The sequence below is a fragment of the Rhinoderma darwinii genome, chromosome 2 (genome assembly GCF_050947455.1).
Source record: "Rhinoderma darwinii isolate aRhiDar2 chromosome 2, aRhiDar2.hap1, whole genome shotgun sequence".
Taxonomy (NCBI): Eukaryota; Metazoa; Chordata; class Amphibia; order Anura; family Rhinodermatidae; genus Rhinoderma; species Rhinoderma darwinii.
Window position 1 is genome coordinate 82990844 of NC_134688.1, and position 16790 is coordinate 83007633.

Below are 16790 nucleotides of genomic sequence, written 5' to 3' on the forward strand. Positions count from 1 at the left end.
TGCGCGGCGCATAGCGCTGTGACGTCATGCGCTGCGCACAGCGCTTGACGTCAGGACCTCCGCTGCGATCCGGAACCAGGAAGGTAAGTACAGTCTGTTACTATAGTAACAGGGGTCCGCGGCCCGAGTTACTATAGTAACTTTTTATTGATGTGGTGCGGGGGGGGCTGTGGACCCCCCTGGCTTCGGGGCCCGGTTGCAATTGCGACCGCTGCGACCCCTATAGCTACGCCAGTGGTTATTAGTGAGGCCAAACGACAAAATTAGGGTACTATAAAATTATTTTTATAATAACAGAACGCTACTAAATGGCTTATTAGGACCAATTTGAGACTTTTATATTTTGTAAAGTTATATATATATTGTTTCAAGTAACCGGAATACCCCTTTAACCTATGTAGCAGGGGGTGTAGCTAATGGACAGAAAATGTGTGTGGTACTACAAGCAGGTTACAACTGCTACCTCTGCACCATCTAAAAAGCTGCGCCTTGATTGTGCCAAATAAGAGGCAAACTTTTTTTGTGAGCAGTTGTTTTATGTAAGTAAAGTTCATGAACACAATCTATCACATGAGCATGATATGAAACACTGCTCCTGTATTACGATCTATGATGCTGTTATTTTGGGTCATTAGACGTTTGCGGCTGCTTTACGGGCACATAAATGTGCCGTATTACATTTTGGTCTAAGTAACAAAATCTGACTAGACAACGTGATACATTTTATGATTTATAATATACAATGTTTCTATGGTGTCTAAACAATAGGATATAGCTATCTGAAAACCAAGTCAGTGTGAATATATTAGATGCTGATGTTTTGTAACCTTCAGTCTAGATTCAGACGAGCCGGTGCGTTTTGCGCACGCAAAAATAGCGGCGTTTTGTGTGCGCAAAAGGCACTTGACAGCTGCGTGTCTCCTCAGTGTATGATGCGCGGCTGCGAGATTTTCGCGCCGCCGCCATCATTATTACACTCCGTTTGGATGTTTGTAAACAGAAAAGCACGTGGTGCTTTTCTGTTTGCATTCAAAGTTTGACAGCTGTTGCGCGAATCACGCTTTTCGCACGGAAGTGCTTCCGTGTGACATGCGTGATTTTCACGCACCCATTGACTTCAATGGGTGCGTGATGCGCGAAAAACGCCTAAATATAGAACATGTCGTGAGTTTTTTTCAGCGGACTCACGCTGAGCAAAACTCACGGACTGTCTGCACTGCCCCATAGACTTTTATAGGTCCGCGCGAGCCGCGTGAAAACCACGCGGCCGGCACGGACGCAAAACACGTTCGTCTGAATCCGGCCTCAATGTATTTTGTTTTGTAGGTTTTTTTTAACCTTAACACTTCAAGATACAATTCAGTTAAAATAATAAAGTATATTTCAAGGGGATTTTTTTGGAGTTTAAATAGGGGTTATTTAGGGGCGACATATGGAAAACAAAACTCTTGTCTCTGAAACTTACCATGGACACATCACTGCATTGGAAAACCCCTAACATATTCCTCAGTTTTGCTCTACTATCAAGTTCTTAAACATCTGAACAGAATGATTGGATTTAGCTTTTTCTGGAAATGTGTATGGCTGCCTTTACAAATCCCATGGGGCTTGTCCTCTATCGTTCCCAAAATTCTGAACAGTAAATCTGCCTAGTTGTGCAAGGAAGTGTGACATCCCTATGGGAGCTTTAATGGCAGCCACATTCATTTCCTAGAAAGGGATTGCAAGGAGTTGTCACATTGCTTGACCCTGCCCAATATAGTCAGTGTCCGGACACCTTAAAAAAGCCAAACCATGTGGACAGGAGACTAAATGGCATGGCACTTTCCAAGCATTTCTGCAACTTCATTCTAATGATCATGGGGCCGTGGGTTGGACATTGGTGGCATAACCGAACGTTATGTCAGACAACTCCTTTAACTAAGAGAAGGCTGAATATAATTTTTAACCACTTTACAGATGAGGGCAGCTCTAGCATTTATGTTTATTGGTGATATATTTACTTTTTTCAGGGAGAAAACCACTGTGTAAGTCATTGAGTCGCGTATATTTATGGTTTAAATAATAAATATGAAATATTAGTGACCTGTTTATTTTTCCAAATTTATCTTACTTATGAGTTAAGCAGTTTGAAAAGCATTACAAGATATAATCACGATGACATTATTTATTCTAATATGATGGCTTTCAGCTGTGTAGATGATGATCCCATTATATCAAGTGACGGAAACAGACAATTTGGAATTATGATTTTTCTAGGCCTATTAATTTTAGATGCAAGGGAGAAGGCATGACCGAAAACAGGAATTGCCTATATCTATGCTATCTATCTAATCAAAGGTCACAATTGAAAACAAAAAGAAACAAGAAAAATAACTGGTAATAACACAATTGACATAAATCATGTCTCATGTGATGAAAAAGTGCGTTAAATATAACAGGAGACTTTCTTTTTAAGGGCTTTTTCAGAGTAAATGGGATGTGCAATTTAGAAATATATGTTATGGGGATAAGGTTACGTAGACAAAGCGTGTTACAAGGCAGAGTGCGATACAACCCATGGTATATGTGCCCTAGGCACGGAGACTGGATATGCCCCATAAAAGGCCCATTTACACTTGGCAATTATTGTCACGATCTGCTCATTTTTGGGAGATCGTAATGATAATTGGCCAGTATTCATAAAGGAGAAGATCAATCATCCTGCTGTAAAAATAATAGTTATTGGACGCATGATCTGTAAATGTAAAGGCCAATACACTGACTAAGTAATACCACTATACACTAACTAAATAATACCACCACACACTGACTGAATAATACCACCACACACTGACTGAATAATACCACCTCACACTGACTGAATAATACCACCACACACTGACAATAATACCACCACACACTGACTGAATAATACCACCATACACTGACTGAATAATACCACCTTATAGTGACTTAATAATACCACCATACACTGACTGAATAATACCACCTTATAGTGACTGAGTAATACCACCATACACTGAAAAATACCTCCATACAGTGACTGAAAAATACCACCATACAGTGACTGAATAATACCACCATACAGTGACTGAATAATACCACCATACACTGACTGAATAATACCACCTTATAGTGACTTAATAATACCACCATACATTGACTGAATAATACCACCTTATAGTGACTTAATAATACCACTATACAGTGACCGAATAATACCACCATACTGTGCCGAGTGAAAAACACAATACGAATACTAATATTCCCACCATACCGAGACTTAATACAGTGACCATATAGCATAACTAGAGTCCTATGGGCCACAGTGCAAACTTTTCTTGCAGTTTGCTTCTCAGACCCGCAGGCTCCAGGCACATTGTAAGGGTCTAATAGGATCAGAGGCACAAGCCTCAAGACATGTTTACCCCCCAAATTTATATATATATATATATATATATATATATATATACAGTGAAGGAAATAAGTATTTGATCCCTTGCTGGTTTTGTAAGTTTGCCCACTGTCAAAGACATGAACAGTCTAGAATTTATAGGCTAGGTTAATTTTACCAGTGAGAGATAGATTATATAAAAAAAAAAAACAGAAATTACATTGGCAAAATTATATATATTTGTTTGCATTGTGCACAGAGAAATAAGTATTTGATCCCTTTGGCAAACAAGACTTAATACTTGGTGGCAAAACCCTTGTTGGCAAGCACATCAGTAAGACGTTTTTTGTAGTTGATGATGAGGTTTGCACACATGTTAGATGGAATTTTGGCCCACTCCTCTTTGCAGATCATCTGTAAATCATTAAGATTTTGAGGCTGTCGCTTGGCAACTCGGATCTTCAGCTCCCTCCATAAGTTTTCGATGGGATTAAGGTCTGGAGACTGGCTAGGCCACTCCATGACCTTAATGTGCTTCTTTTTAAGCCACTCCTTTGTTGCCTTGGCTGTATGTTCCGGGTCATTGTCGTGCTGGAAGACCCAGCCACGAGCCATTTTTAATGTCCTGGTGGAGGGAAGGAGGTTGTCACTCAGGATTTGGCGGTACATGGCTCCATCCATTCTCCCATTGATGCGGTGAAGTAGTCCTGTGCCCTTAGCAGAGAAACACCCCCAAAACATAATGTTTCCACCTCCATGCTTGACAGTGGGGACGGTGTTCTTTGGGTCATAGGCAGCATTTCTCTTCCTCCAAACACGGAGAGTTGAGTTAATGCCAAAGAGCTCAATTTTAGTCTCATCTGACCACAGCACCTTCTCCCAATCACTCTCAGAATCATCCAGATGTTCATTTGCGAACTTCAGACGGGCCTGTACATGTGCCTTCTTGAGCAGGGGGACCTAGCGGGCACTGCAGGATTTTAATCCATTACGGTGTAATGTGTTACCAATGGTTTTCTTGGTGACTGTGGTCCCAGCTGCCTTGAGATCATTAACAAGTTCCCCCCGTGTAGTTTTCGGCTGAGCTCTCACCTTCCTCAGGATCAAGGATACCCCACGAGGTGAGATTTTGCATGGAGCCCCAGATCGATGTCGATTGACAGTCATTTTGTATGTCTTCCATTTTCTTACTATTGCACCAACAGTTGTCTCCTTCTCACCCAGCGTCTTACTTATGGTTTTGTAGCCCATTCCAGCCTTGTGCAGGTCTATGATCTTGTCCCCGACATCCTTAGAAAGCTCTTTGGTCTTGCCCATGTTGTAGAGGTTAGAGTCAGACTGATTAATTGAGTCTGTGGACAGGAGTCTTTTATACAGGTGACCATGTAAGACAGCTGTCTTTAATGCAGGCACCAAGTTGATTTGGAGCGTGTAACTGGTCTGGAGGAGGCTGAACTCTTAATGGTTGGTAGGGGATCAAATACTTATTTCTCTGTGCACATTGCAAATAAATATATATAATTTTGACTATGTGATTTTCTTTTTTTTTATATATATATAATCTATCTCTCACTGGTAAAATTAACCTAGCCTAAAAATTCTAGACTGTTCATGTCTTTGACAGTGAGCAAACTTACAAAATCAGCAAGGGATCAAATACTTATTTCCTTCACTGTATGTATATACATATATATATATATATATATATATATATATATATATATATATATATATATATATATATATATTTGGGGACTATAAGACTATTATTTAGAGGTATATTATCATAATACTTAGAAAATTGTCTTATGGCTACGTCTGATATATATACACGACGTAGCTATAAGACAAATTTCTAAGTATTATGATAATATACCTCTAAATAATAGTCCTATAGTCACCAAATAATACCACAATACAAGGAACAAATATCGCATTGCGCTGTGTGCTGAGCTGGGAAACTGACATCTTTCACACCTCTAGTACGCCATAGGCCTTCAACAGCCTGTGACTTGGTAAGTGGCAGGGCACCATAGTCAGCAGCGCTTGCCTGGGGATCCAGGCTACTGGCGAGCAATCTGTGAATGCAATCCTTACGCCCCTGCATATAGTGGTCAGATACCACACAAGTAGTCTACAGAATAACATCATGTTGCAGACTGGTAAAATGAAAACTGTTCTGATCAGACTCCGTCAAAGACAGACTAAATTACATTTAAATTCAGTGAGTCACAGGTGACGTCTTCTCTGATTGGAGTAGTTCACTTTCCATTTTTCTCTCCGTCCGGCCCAGACCGCCATGACTACTTGCACGAGATATTATTTGCGGCTGCCAAGTTTGCCAGACAGACATCTTTGGTTTCTTGCTTTAACCAACACATCCCTACCCGCTATAGCAACACAAATTCCCCATCCTGCATCCCTGTTTAATATTCCTATCCTGTTGCAACCCCTAATACTGTGGCTTACCCCAATAGTGTGCCTTTTCTGCTGCCAACTATTCCCAAATACTGTACTGCATAAATAGTAAATATAGTTCCCCAAAATAATAGTGCAATACAGATAGTGTCCTCAAATATAATTTTGCCATGCAAATAGTGCCCCCAAAATACTTCCTCCTTAAAACAGTGCCACATATAGTGCTCCTGAAAATATTGCCACATACCCAGTAGCCCACAGTAAATAGTACCATACAGCTACTGCTCCCCAATATACCCCACAAGAAATAGCGCCATAGAGTAATCCAAAATAAAAAAGCACCTTGCATATGGTGCCCCTCAAATTATCCTATAGTAAGTAGCCCCATTTAAAATTGTGCCATATAGTTAGTTCTCCCTATATATAACTGTGCAAAAAAGACACTCCTTTGGCCTCTGTCGGACAATGGAGCCTTTGTACGTACATTGTAAACCAAAAACTGGAACTGCAATTGATATAGGTCGTATGACTCTTATATTATTTCTTTAGTATATAGTTTGTATACCATCAGCAAATGCTTTCATTGGTTTCTTTATATTTCAGACCCCATGAGCCGGTAACGGAAAGGAAAAAAGTTTTTCTGCAGCAAGCATCACTGCTGGAGTAAGTGTAATTATTTTGTCACAACTTTGGAATAGGTTTACCACCTACTTTTAGTCTTTTCTGTGCAGTGATCCTTTTGAGGTCTGTTGCCTGACATGGTTTTAAGAGCATACTGAAAGCCTGTTGTGCTATTCAGTAACGCAAATATACTTCCAGTGTTGTGAAAAACTATTTGCCTATCACTCAATTTTTTATTTTTTTTAATTTGTCACATTTTAAATGTTTCAGCTCATACAACTTATTTTAATATAAGATAAAGACTACACAAGTAAACACAAAATGCAGCTTTTAAATGATCATTCCATTTATTAAGTATAAAAATTTATTTAAAATCTATCCTGGAGAAGCTAAACAGCCCCAGACAATCGCACTACCAGCACCATGTTTGACTCTTGGTATGACGTTCTTATGGTGTCATGCAGTGTTAGCTTTATGCCTGGATTAATAAGACCCATGTCTTTCAAAACGTTCCACTTTTGACTCATCAGTCCACATAATATTATCCCAAAGGTCTTGGGGGTCATCTAGATTTTTTTTGGCAAATGTGAGACAAGCCTCTGCATTCTGTTTGGTCAGCGGTGGTTTGCGCCTTGCAACTCTCCCATGGATGCCATTTTTTCCCAATGTCTTTCTTATTGTTGAGTTGTGTACATTGACCTTAACTGAGGCAAGTGAGGTGGGCAGTTCTTAGGATGCTCATCTGGGTTCTTTTGTGACCTCATGGATGAGTCATTGATGCGCTCTTGGTGAAATTTTTGTAGGCCGGCCACTCCCAAGAAAGATTCACCACTGTTCTAAATTTTTTCCATTTCTGGATAATTTCTCTCACTGTGGTTCACTGGAGTCCCAGAGCTTTAGCAATGGCTATGTGACCCTTTCCAGACTGGTAGATTTCAATAACTTTGTTTGGCATCTGTATTTGATTCTCTTTAGTACATGGCTTAATTTGCTCCTTTTTTGAGACCTTCTAGCCGGCTTCACATTGCCAGACAGGTTCTATGTAAGTGATGTTTAGATTCAACAGGTCCGGCAGAAATCATGCCTGGGTGTGGGTAGTGAAATAGAACCCAATTGTTAATTGAATTTTGTTTGCTACTAATTCAACCAGTTAAGAAGGCAATCATTTTTTCACATAGGGCCAGGTAGGGCTGAACAGCATTTTTCCTGTAATAAATAAAATCATCATCTAAAATAACCCAAGTAAACACACAATCCTTATCTGTGTCTAATATTAAAAGTAGTTTGATGACCTGAAACATTCAAGTGTGACAAATATGCAAAAGAAGAAGAATTTTTCACAGCACTGTATGATGGCATTTTTTTTTATAATGAAAGTCAATTGGCACACCGATCTAAATGCATGGTATATGTATGATATATGTATGGTATATGTATGATGTATGTATGGTATATGTTGTAGTGATGTTAATAGAGCCTAATCTGTGTAAGCTCTGCTGACTTTTCAACATTATAATAGGAAATATCTAGGAAGAGGCCTGCTAGGACATTCTTACCATAATACTACAGTTCCTTCAACTCTCTGCTCTATCAGCAGTACGTTTTTTTATTTTTTGCAAGATCAAAAAAGGGGTGGAGTTTATGCAAATGAGTGTGGAGGAAGTAGGCGTTTCAAACCATTTTAGAGCGTTTCGGGTTGGGCGGGGCTTAAACATCCCAATTTTGGGGATTTAAATGTTGGTGAGTATGTCTTTGGTGTGGGTGTGACTGCACAGAGTGGGCTCTGCTTGTCTTTCTCTATCTGCGCACGCCTTGCAGAATTTGTATGACAACATGAGGACATTCACACTGACTGGAACATGGGGACGAAAACATGCAGATGTAATCATGCAGACTTGTAGGCTGAAAAGGAGACCAGGAGACAAAGGGGGAATTTGTTAGACTGACGTTTCATACGCCATGCTAAATAGAAACAAAAATTGGAGTCAATTTCAACACATTTTATGGCACAATGACCGCAGCCAGGGCCGCTATCATAAATTTCAGGGCCCCATATAGCCTAAGAGTCTGAACCCCATGGGGACGGAAAGTTGCGGGAGGGGGCAGGGGTGAGACACATACTGACAGGAGCTCTGTGGAGGGGGCAGGGTGGAGACAGTGGACAGGTGGGGCCAAGGGGGGGGGGGGGACTATGTGGCAAGGATCTGTGGGGGAAGAAGAGAACTGGGAACTGGGGGGAATCTGTGAGGTGTCAGGAGGGAGACACACTTTGGCAGGGGGTTCCCTAGTGGAAAGCAGATGGCACACACTAGGTTACAGGAGAGGGGGCAGGAAAGGAAAAAAAACAAAACATAGGCTCAGTGGGGAGAGGGCATTGGTTGACAGTCAGCAGACTGTTTAAAAGAAGAAACTAATAATAATTGCACTAAAGCTGCTGCCTGCCTGTACAAAACACAGAATAGGCTGCAGCTTCAGGAACTCTCCCAGGCCTCACTCCTACACTACACAGCAATACTCACTGTGCTTCTGTATGCTCCATCTGGTACAGAAGGCAAATGATGGTGGCAGAACTCCCGCCACCGTGGGGTAGATGACGAATCCATCTCCTCTCCACACGCAACCAAACGTCACGTTGCTGAGGAGGAGAATAGAAAAGAGGGCAAGGCCAGCATTCGCTCCAGCAGTTCTATTGACTTGGAGGGTGGGAGAACCGGCAGGGAGAGCAGCCTTCTATAGTAATACTCTGGTGAAAAGAACGGGCCCTCACCCTGCAATAGGTGAGGGCCCATACGCTCAAAGTGAATTTATACAGGCCCAATTGCAATGGCCACATTGATGCCGGTAGCAGCAAGTGGGCCCCTTTTTTTTTTTTACATATCTGTCCAGGCCCCTGACAGCAGTACCACCAGTACTGCCCTGATGGCAGCCCTGACCTCAGCCATCCATTCCTCCCCTCTGCATAACAAAACTCGTGCACGAGCGTGTGTCGAAGCAAAAAAACACTAGAATGAAAAGCAGAACTTCCGACCGGCCAGAGGTAGGGGGAATAGGAACAAATGCGTTCTAATTTTTGACACAATGCATATGAGGAAGTTTATTTGATTTTGACAGAGTATTAGTACAAAAAGTTTGTATCCCTGGAAAACCCCTTTAAGGGGATGATATGGGGAAGTGTAATTTCCCACGAGGAGCGGTGGCACTTTTATTGTGTGATCGGTATACCACCCATAGTGTATGCCAGTAGCTTGTAATTCTTACTCAGTGACTGTATGTATCTAATATGATGTTGTCCCACGATGTTCACAGTGATTTGATGGAGGTGGAACACTTCCGAACCATCTACCACATGTTTGTGGCTGCTCTCTGTGTTTTTGTGATCAGCACAGCTGCTGTGGATATTATTGACCAGGGGAGGTAAGTAAAGATTGGCATTCTAACCCTTCATCCAAACTACATTCAAACTTTTCACTTATGTCAATATCGCTCTTTGTTGGATTACGCTATGTTCACACGCTTGGCAAAAAATGTCTGAAAATACAGAGCTGTTTTTAAGGGAAAACATCTCCTGATTTTTGCATTTTTCGCGGCGGTTTTTGAAGCTGTTTTTCTATAGAGTCAATGGAAAATAACTCCTAAAACAGTTTGTAGGCGTTCTGCTTTTGTTTTTTTCAGGCGTTTTTCGAGGTGTAAACGCCCCGAAATACACCTGAAAACACTACGTGTGCACATACCCTTAGTGTCTATATAGAGCATACTCTGCCGTAATACATGGTGGAAGATGTAGTGTTTATGACACTAAACTACAGGTTACACTAGTTAAACTGCAAACTGTATATAAAAGATGTCCCGCTATTCTTGCATAAAACGTGTTTGGGCCTGGATAGTGTTCGTTCCTTTTTCAAGGATGTATTGTGCATCATGACATTGCAACCTGCCTAATTCCGGTTGTAAATGACCAGTCACGGCAGAAAAAAATAAGCCATGCTACCTATAAATACCCATAGGTTGGGCATCTCTGGGCACCTGCGCCATCTACAAACACTATTGGTGTAATGTGTCCACTTTTATACTGCTGTGTTCTCAGAGTCCTTCTTCTTTCTTCAGGTTAGTGCTGGAGTTTGATCTACTTTTTTATACGTTTGGGCAGTTTGGGACTGTGGTTTGGTCGTGGATCTGTCTCTTTATATACACACTCCTGGTGCCGTACAAAGTGTTATCTTTCTGGGGCTCCGTGTATCCAAAGTCAGAGCACAAGTTCCTGCTATCTGCCTGTGTGGGGACGTTCCTACTTGTCAGCCAGACGTGTGCGCTGTGTATTTTCCCAGTCATTGTGGTAAAACATTACCAGCTGCCTCCAGCATCCAGCTTCATTGTCATCCTGGAGCAGGTGAGCTCAGTAACCATGTGGCCCAGAGTCTCTGATCTCTCCTGGAACCTTATATCACATATTTCTTTTTTGGCAACAGCAGTTTGCCTTTCAATAAAAAGCTGTCACAATGCATGCTGCCCGCCAGGTCGCCCACAAGCAAATGTTCTGTATAATAGTATTATGAGGGAATAACTTAAGTAGTGACATTGTATATTCTCTAAAAGAGGACCTGTCACTTCTCCTGTTACTTATTTTAGTAAACACTTGTATTCCCCATGAAATAACAATTCTGGAATATATTCTCTTAAAATTGTGTGTTGTGCAGTTCCTCTATTATTCCTCCTAGAAGTTTATGAATAAATTGACAAATGGGTGTTACATTCCCCTTGTCAAAGGGGCATGGCCCTACTCAGTCTCACTCTGACAGCATTGATTGGACAGTGTCAGTCTGTGCATGGACACACCCCCAACTGGTCACATGCAGTTGTCAATTTATTTATACATTTCTTAGAAGAATAACCGGAACGGTACAACAAAGAGTACTATGAAAAGGAAAGGTGACAGGTCCTCTTTAACCCGTTAGTGTTTTTACGGCGGCCACTAACCGGCTTTATTCCGATGCAGTAGCCTTTTTTTTACGCGCTGCATCGGAATATGTAAACAAAGCAGGGAGCCAACCTCTGGTAGCTGCGGGCTGGGAGCACACCTGCTTGAACGGGCGAGATCGGTCTTGATCCCGCTCATTTAACCCCTTAGTGACTAGCCTATTTTAGGCCTTAATGACCAAGCTATTTTTTATGTTTTTCCATCGTCTCATTCAAAGAGCTATAACTTTTTTATTTTTGCGTCGACATAGTTGTATAAGGTCTTGTTTTTTGCGGGACAAGTTGCAAATTTTTAATAGCAACATTTTGGGGTACATGGAATTTATTGATTAACTTTTTTATTAACTTCTTTTTTGGGGGTGGAATTGAAAAAAAACAGCAATTTCGCCACACTTTTTTGCGTCCTAAATTTACGCCGTTTACCGTCTGGTATACATAAAACAATAACTTTATTCAGTGGCTTATTATGATTGCAGTGATATCAAATATATAGATTTTGTATGTTTTACTACTTTTACACAGTAAAAACACTTTTTTCAAAATTATGTTTTTAGGTCTCCATATTTCAAAAGTCACAACTTTTTTATTTTTCAACCGATGCAGCTGTATGAGGGCTTTTTTTTTGTGGGTCGACTTGTAGTTTTTATTGGTACCATTTTGGAGTAAATGCAACTTTTTGATCACTTTTCATCACATTTTTTTTAAAGACAGGATTCACAGAAAACAGCAATTTTTTTATTTATTTTTACGACGTTCACCATGCGGGTTAAATAATGCAATAACTTTATAGTTGGGGTCGTTATTGGATGCGCCGATACCAAATATGTGTAACTTTTTTTACTTTTTTTTTTTTTAATAATGAAGCATTTTGTAAGGGGGAAAAGTGGGTTTTTCTTTTTTTTTCACTCATTTTTAACTTGCAGTATATCAGTGCCTGTCCGTTTAAAACGGACAGGCATCTGCTAGGCCATGGGGGCCTTTATTAAGCCCCCCGGCTGCCATAGAAGACACCGACACCCTGTGATCACACGCAGGGTGCCGGTGAGGTGAGAAAGGGAGCTCCCTCCCTCTCTCCAAAACCACTCAGATGCGGCGCTTGCTATGGAGCGCCGTATCTGAGGGGTTAAACGAGCGAGATCGATACTGATATCAATCTTGTCCGTTACAGCAGGGCTGCTCTCAGCTACCTCTGGTAGCTGAGAACAGGGAGTTTTAACAGCGCCCTGCTCTAAGTGAATTTATACAGGCCCAATTGCAATGGCCACATTGATGCCGGTAGCAGCAAGTGGGCCCCTTTTTTTTTTTTACATATCTGTCCAGGCCCCTGACAGCAGTACCACCAGTACTGCCCTGATGGCAGCCCTGACCTCAGCCATCCATTCCTCCCCTCTGCATAACAAAACTCGTGCACGAGCGTGTGTCGAAGCAAAAAAACACTAGAATGAAAAGCAGAACTTCCGACCGGCCAGAGGTAGGGGGAATAGGAACAAATGCGTTCTAATTTTTGACACAATGCATATGAGGAAGTTTATTTGATTTTGACAGAGTATTAGTACAAAAAGTTTGTATCCCTGGAAAACCCCTTTAAGGGGATGATATGGGGAAGTGTAATTTCCCACGAGGAGCGGTGGCACTTTTATTGTGTGATCGGTATACCACCCATAGTGTATGCCAGTAGCTTGTAATTCTTACTCAGTGACTGTATGTATCTAATATGATGTTGTCCCACGATGTTCACAGTGATTTGATGGAGGTGGAACACTTCCGAACCATCTACCACATGTTTGTGGCTGCTCTCTGTGTTTTTGTGATCAGCACAGCTGCTGTGGATATTATTGACCAGGGGAGGTAAGTAAAGATTGGCATTCTAACCCTTCATCCAAACTACATTCAAACTTTTCACTTATGTCAATATCGCTCTTTGTTGGATTACGCTATGTTCACACGCTTGGCAAAAAATGTCTGAAAATACAGAGCTGTTTTTAAGGGAAAACATCTCCTGATTTTTGCATTTTTCGCGGCGGTTTTTGAAGCTGTTTTTCTATAGAGTCAATGGAAAATAACTCCTAAAACAGTTTGTAGGCGTTCTGCTTTTGTTTTTTTCAGGCGTTTTTCGAGGTGTAAACGCCCCGAAATACACCTGAAAACACTACGTGTGCACATACCCTTAGTGTCTATATAGAGCATACTCTGCCGTAATACATGGTGGAAGATGTAGTGTTTATGACACTAAACTACAGGTTACACTAGTTAAACTGCAAACTGTATATAAAAGATGTCCCGCTATTCTTGCATAAAACGTGTTTGGGCCTGGATAGTGTTCGTTCCTTTTTCAAGGATGTATTGTGCATCATGACATTGCAACCTGCCTAATTCCGGTTGTAAATGACCAGTCACGGCAGAAAAAAATAAGCCATGCTACCTATAAATACCCATAGGTTGGGCATCTCTGGGCACCTGCGCCATCTACAAACACTATTGGTGTAATGTGTCCACTTTTATACTGCTGTGTTCTCAGAGTCCTTCTTCTTTCTTCAGGTTAGTGCTGGAGTTTGATCTACTTTTTTATACGTTTGGGCAGTTTGGGACTGTGGTTTGGTCGTGGATCTGTCTCTTTATATACACACTCCTGGTGCCGTACAAAGTGTTATCTTTCTGGGGCTCCGTGTATCCAAAGTCAGAGCACAAGTTCCTGCTATCTGCCTGTGTGGGGACGTTCCTACTTGTCAGCCAGACGTGTGCGCTGTGTATTTTCCCAGTCATTGTGGTAAAACATTACCAGCTGCCTCCAGCATCCAGCTTCATTGTCATCCTGGAGCAGGTGAGCTCAGTAACCATGTGGCCCAGAGTCTCTGATCTCTCCTGGAACCTTATATCACATATTTCTTTTTTGGCAACAGCAGTTTGCCTTTCAATAAAAAGCTGTCACAATGCATGCTGCCCGCCAGGTCGCCCACAAGCAAATGTTCTGTATAATAGTATTATGAGGGAATAACTTAAGTAGTGACATTGTATATTCTCTAAAAGAGGACCTGTCACTTCTCCTGTTACTTATTTTAGTAAACACTTGTATTCCCCATGAAATAACAATTCTGGAATATATTCTCTTAAAATTGTGTGTTGTGCAGTTCCTCTATTATTCCTCCTAGAAGTTTATGAATAAATTGACAAATGGGTGTTACATTCCCCTTGTCAAAGGGGCATGGCCCTACTCAGTCTCACTCTGACAGCATTGATTGGACAGTGTCAGTCTGTGCATGGACACACCCCCAACTGGTCACATGCAGTTGTCAATTTATTTATACATTTCTTAGAAGAATAACCGGAACGGTACAACAAAGAGTACTATGAAAAGGAAAGGTGACAGGTCCTCTTTAACCCGTTAGTGTTTTTACGGCGGCCACTAACCGGCTTTATTCCGATGCAGTAGCCTTTTTTTTACGCGCTGCATCGGAATATGTAAACAAAGCAGGGAGCCAACCTCTGGTAGCTGCGGGCTGGGAGCACACCTGCTTGAACGGGCGAGATCGGTCTTGATCCCGCTCATTTAACCCCTTAGTGACTAGCCTATTTTAGGCCTTAATGACCAAGCTATTTTTTATGTTTTTCCATCGTCTCATTCAAAGAGCTATAACTTTATTATTTTTGCGTCGACATAGTTGTATAAGGTCTTGTTTTTTGCGGGACAAGTTGCAAATTTTTAATAGCAACATTTTGGGGTACATGGAATTTATTGATTAACTTTTTTATTAACTTCTTTTTTGGGGGTGGAATTGAAAAAAAACAGCAATTTCGCCACACTTTTTTGCGTCCTAAATTTACGCCGTTTACCGTCTGGTATACATAAAACAATAACTTTATTCAGTGGCTTATTATGATTGCAGTGATATCAAATATATAGATTTTGTATGTTTTACTACTTTTACACAGTAAAAACACTTTTTTCAAAATTATGTTTTTAGGTCTCCATATTTCAAAAGTCACAACTTTTTTATTTTTCAACCGATGCAGCTGTATGAGGGCTTTTTTTTTGTGGGTCGACTTGTAGTTTTTATTGGTACCATTTTGGAGTAAATGCAACTTTTTGATCACTTTTCATCACATTTTTTTTAAAGACAGGATTCACAGAAAACAGCAATTTTTTTATTTATTTTTACGACGTTCACCATGCGGGTTAAATAATGCAATAACTTTATAGTTGGGGTCGTTATTGGATGCGCCGATACCAAATATGTGTAACTTTTTTTACTTTTTTTTTTTTTAATAATGAAGCATTTTGTAAGGGGGAAAAGTGGGTTTTTCTTTTTTTTTCACTCATTTTTAACTTGCAGTATATCAGTGCCTGTCCGTTTAAAACGGACAGGCATCTGCTAGGCCATGGGGGCCTTTATTAAGCCCCCCGGCTGCCATAGAAGACACCGACACCCTGTGATCACACGCAGGGTGCCGGTGAGGTGAGAAAGGGAGCTCCCTCCCTCTCTCCAAAACCACTCAGATGCGGCGCTTGCTATGGAGCGCCGTATCTGAGGGGTTAAACGAGCGAGATCGATACTGATATCAATCTTGTCCGTTACAGCAGGGCTGCTCTCAGCTACCTCTGGTAGCTGAGAACAGGGAGTTTTAACAGCGCCCTGCTCTATTACTTTATTCTGATGCAATGCCGTAAAAAGGCTATTGCATCGGTATAAAGCCCATTAGTGGCCACCATAAAAACAACTATGTAACACTAAGGCTTTATTCAGACGAATGGGAAAAATGTCCGTGCAACGCGCGTGATTTGCACGCGCGTTGCACGGACCTATATGTGTCTATGGGGCCGTGCAGACATGTCCGTGATTTTTCATCAGCGTGAGTCTGCTGAAAAAAAGTCACGACATGTCCGTTCTTTCAGCGTTTTGCACGCATCACGCACCCATTGAAGTCAATGGGTGCGTGAAAACCACGCATGCCGCACGGAAGCACTTCCGTGCGAACTGCGTGATTCACGCAAGAGCTGTCAAAAGGATGAATGTAAACAGAAAAGCACCACGTGCTTTTCTGTTTACAAACATCCAAACGGAGTGTCTTTGAGATGAGCGAACCCGGACAACCGAACCGAACTTCACCGGGTTCGGCCGAATTCGTTTTGGCCGAACCCAGCCAAAAAGTTTCCGGTACGCGACGTCAGGAGATAGTCACTGTCCAGGGTGCTGAAAGAGTTAAACTGTTTCAGCACCCTGGACAGTGACTTCCGATCCCAATATACATGAACGTGTAAAAAAAAAAAAGAAGTTCTGACTTACCGAGAACTCCCGGCTTCTTCCTCCAGTCTGACCTCCCGGGATGACAATTCAGTCCAAGTGACAGCTCCAGCCAATCACAGGCCAAGCACAGGCTGCAG

At 41.5% G+C, this 16790-nt stretch overlaps 1 protein-coding gene across 1 annotated transcript in view; it reads left to right on the forward strand.

Annotated features, from left to right (window-relative positions):
* SOAT2 (sterol O-acyltransferase 2) overlaps positions 1-16790 on the forward strand; it is a 57550-nt gene that overhangs the window by 21033 nt on the left and 19727 nt on the right. Inside the window, exons 4-6 of the mRNA XM_075851061.1 lie at positions 6419-6478; positions 9743-9850; positions 10541-10823. Coding sequence (XP_075707176.1) covers positions 6419-6478; positions 9743-9850; positions 10541-10823 — 451 coding nt within the window. The remainder of the gene's footprint in view (positions 1-6418; positions 6479-9742; positions 9851-10540; positions 10824-16790) is intronic.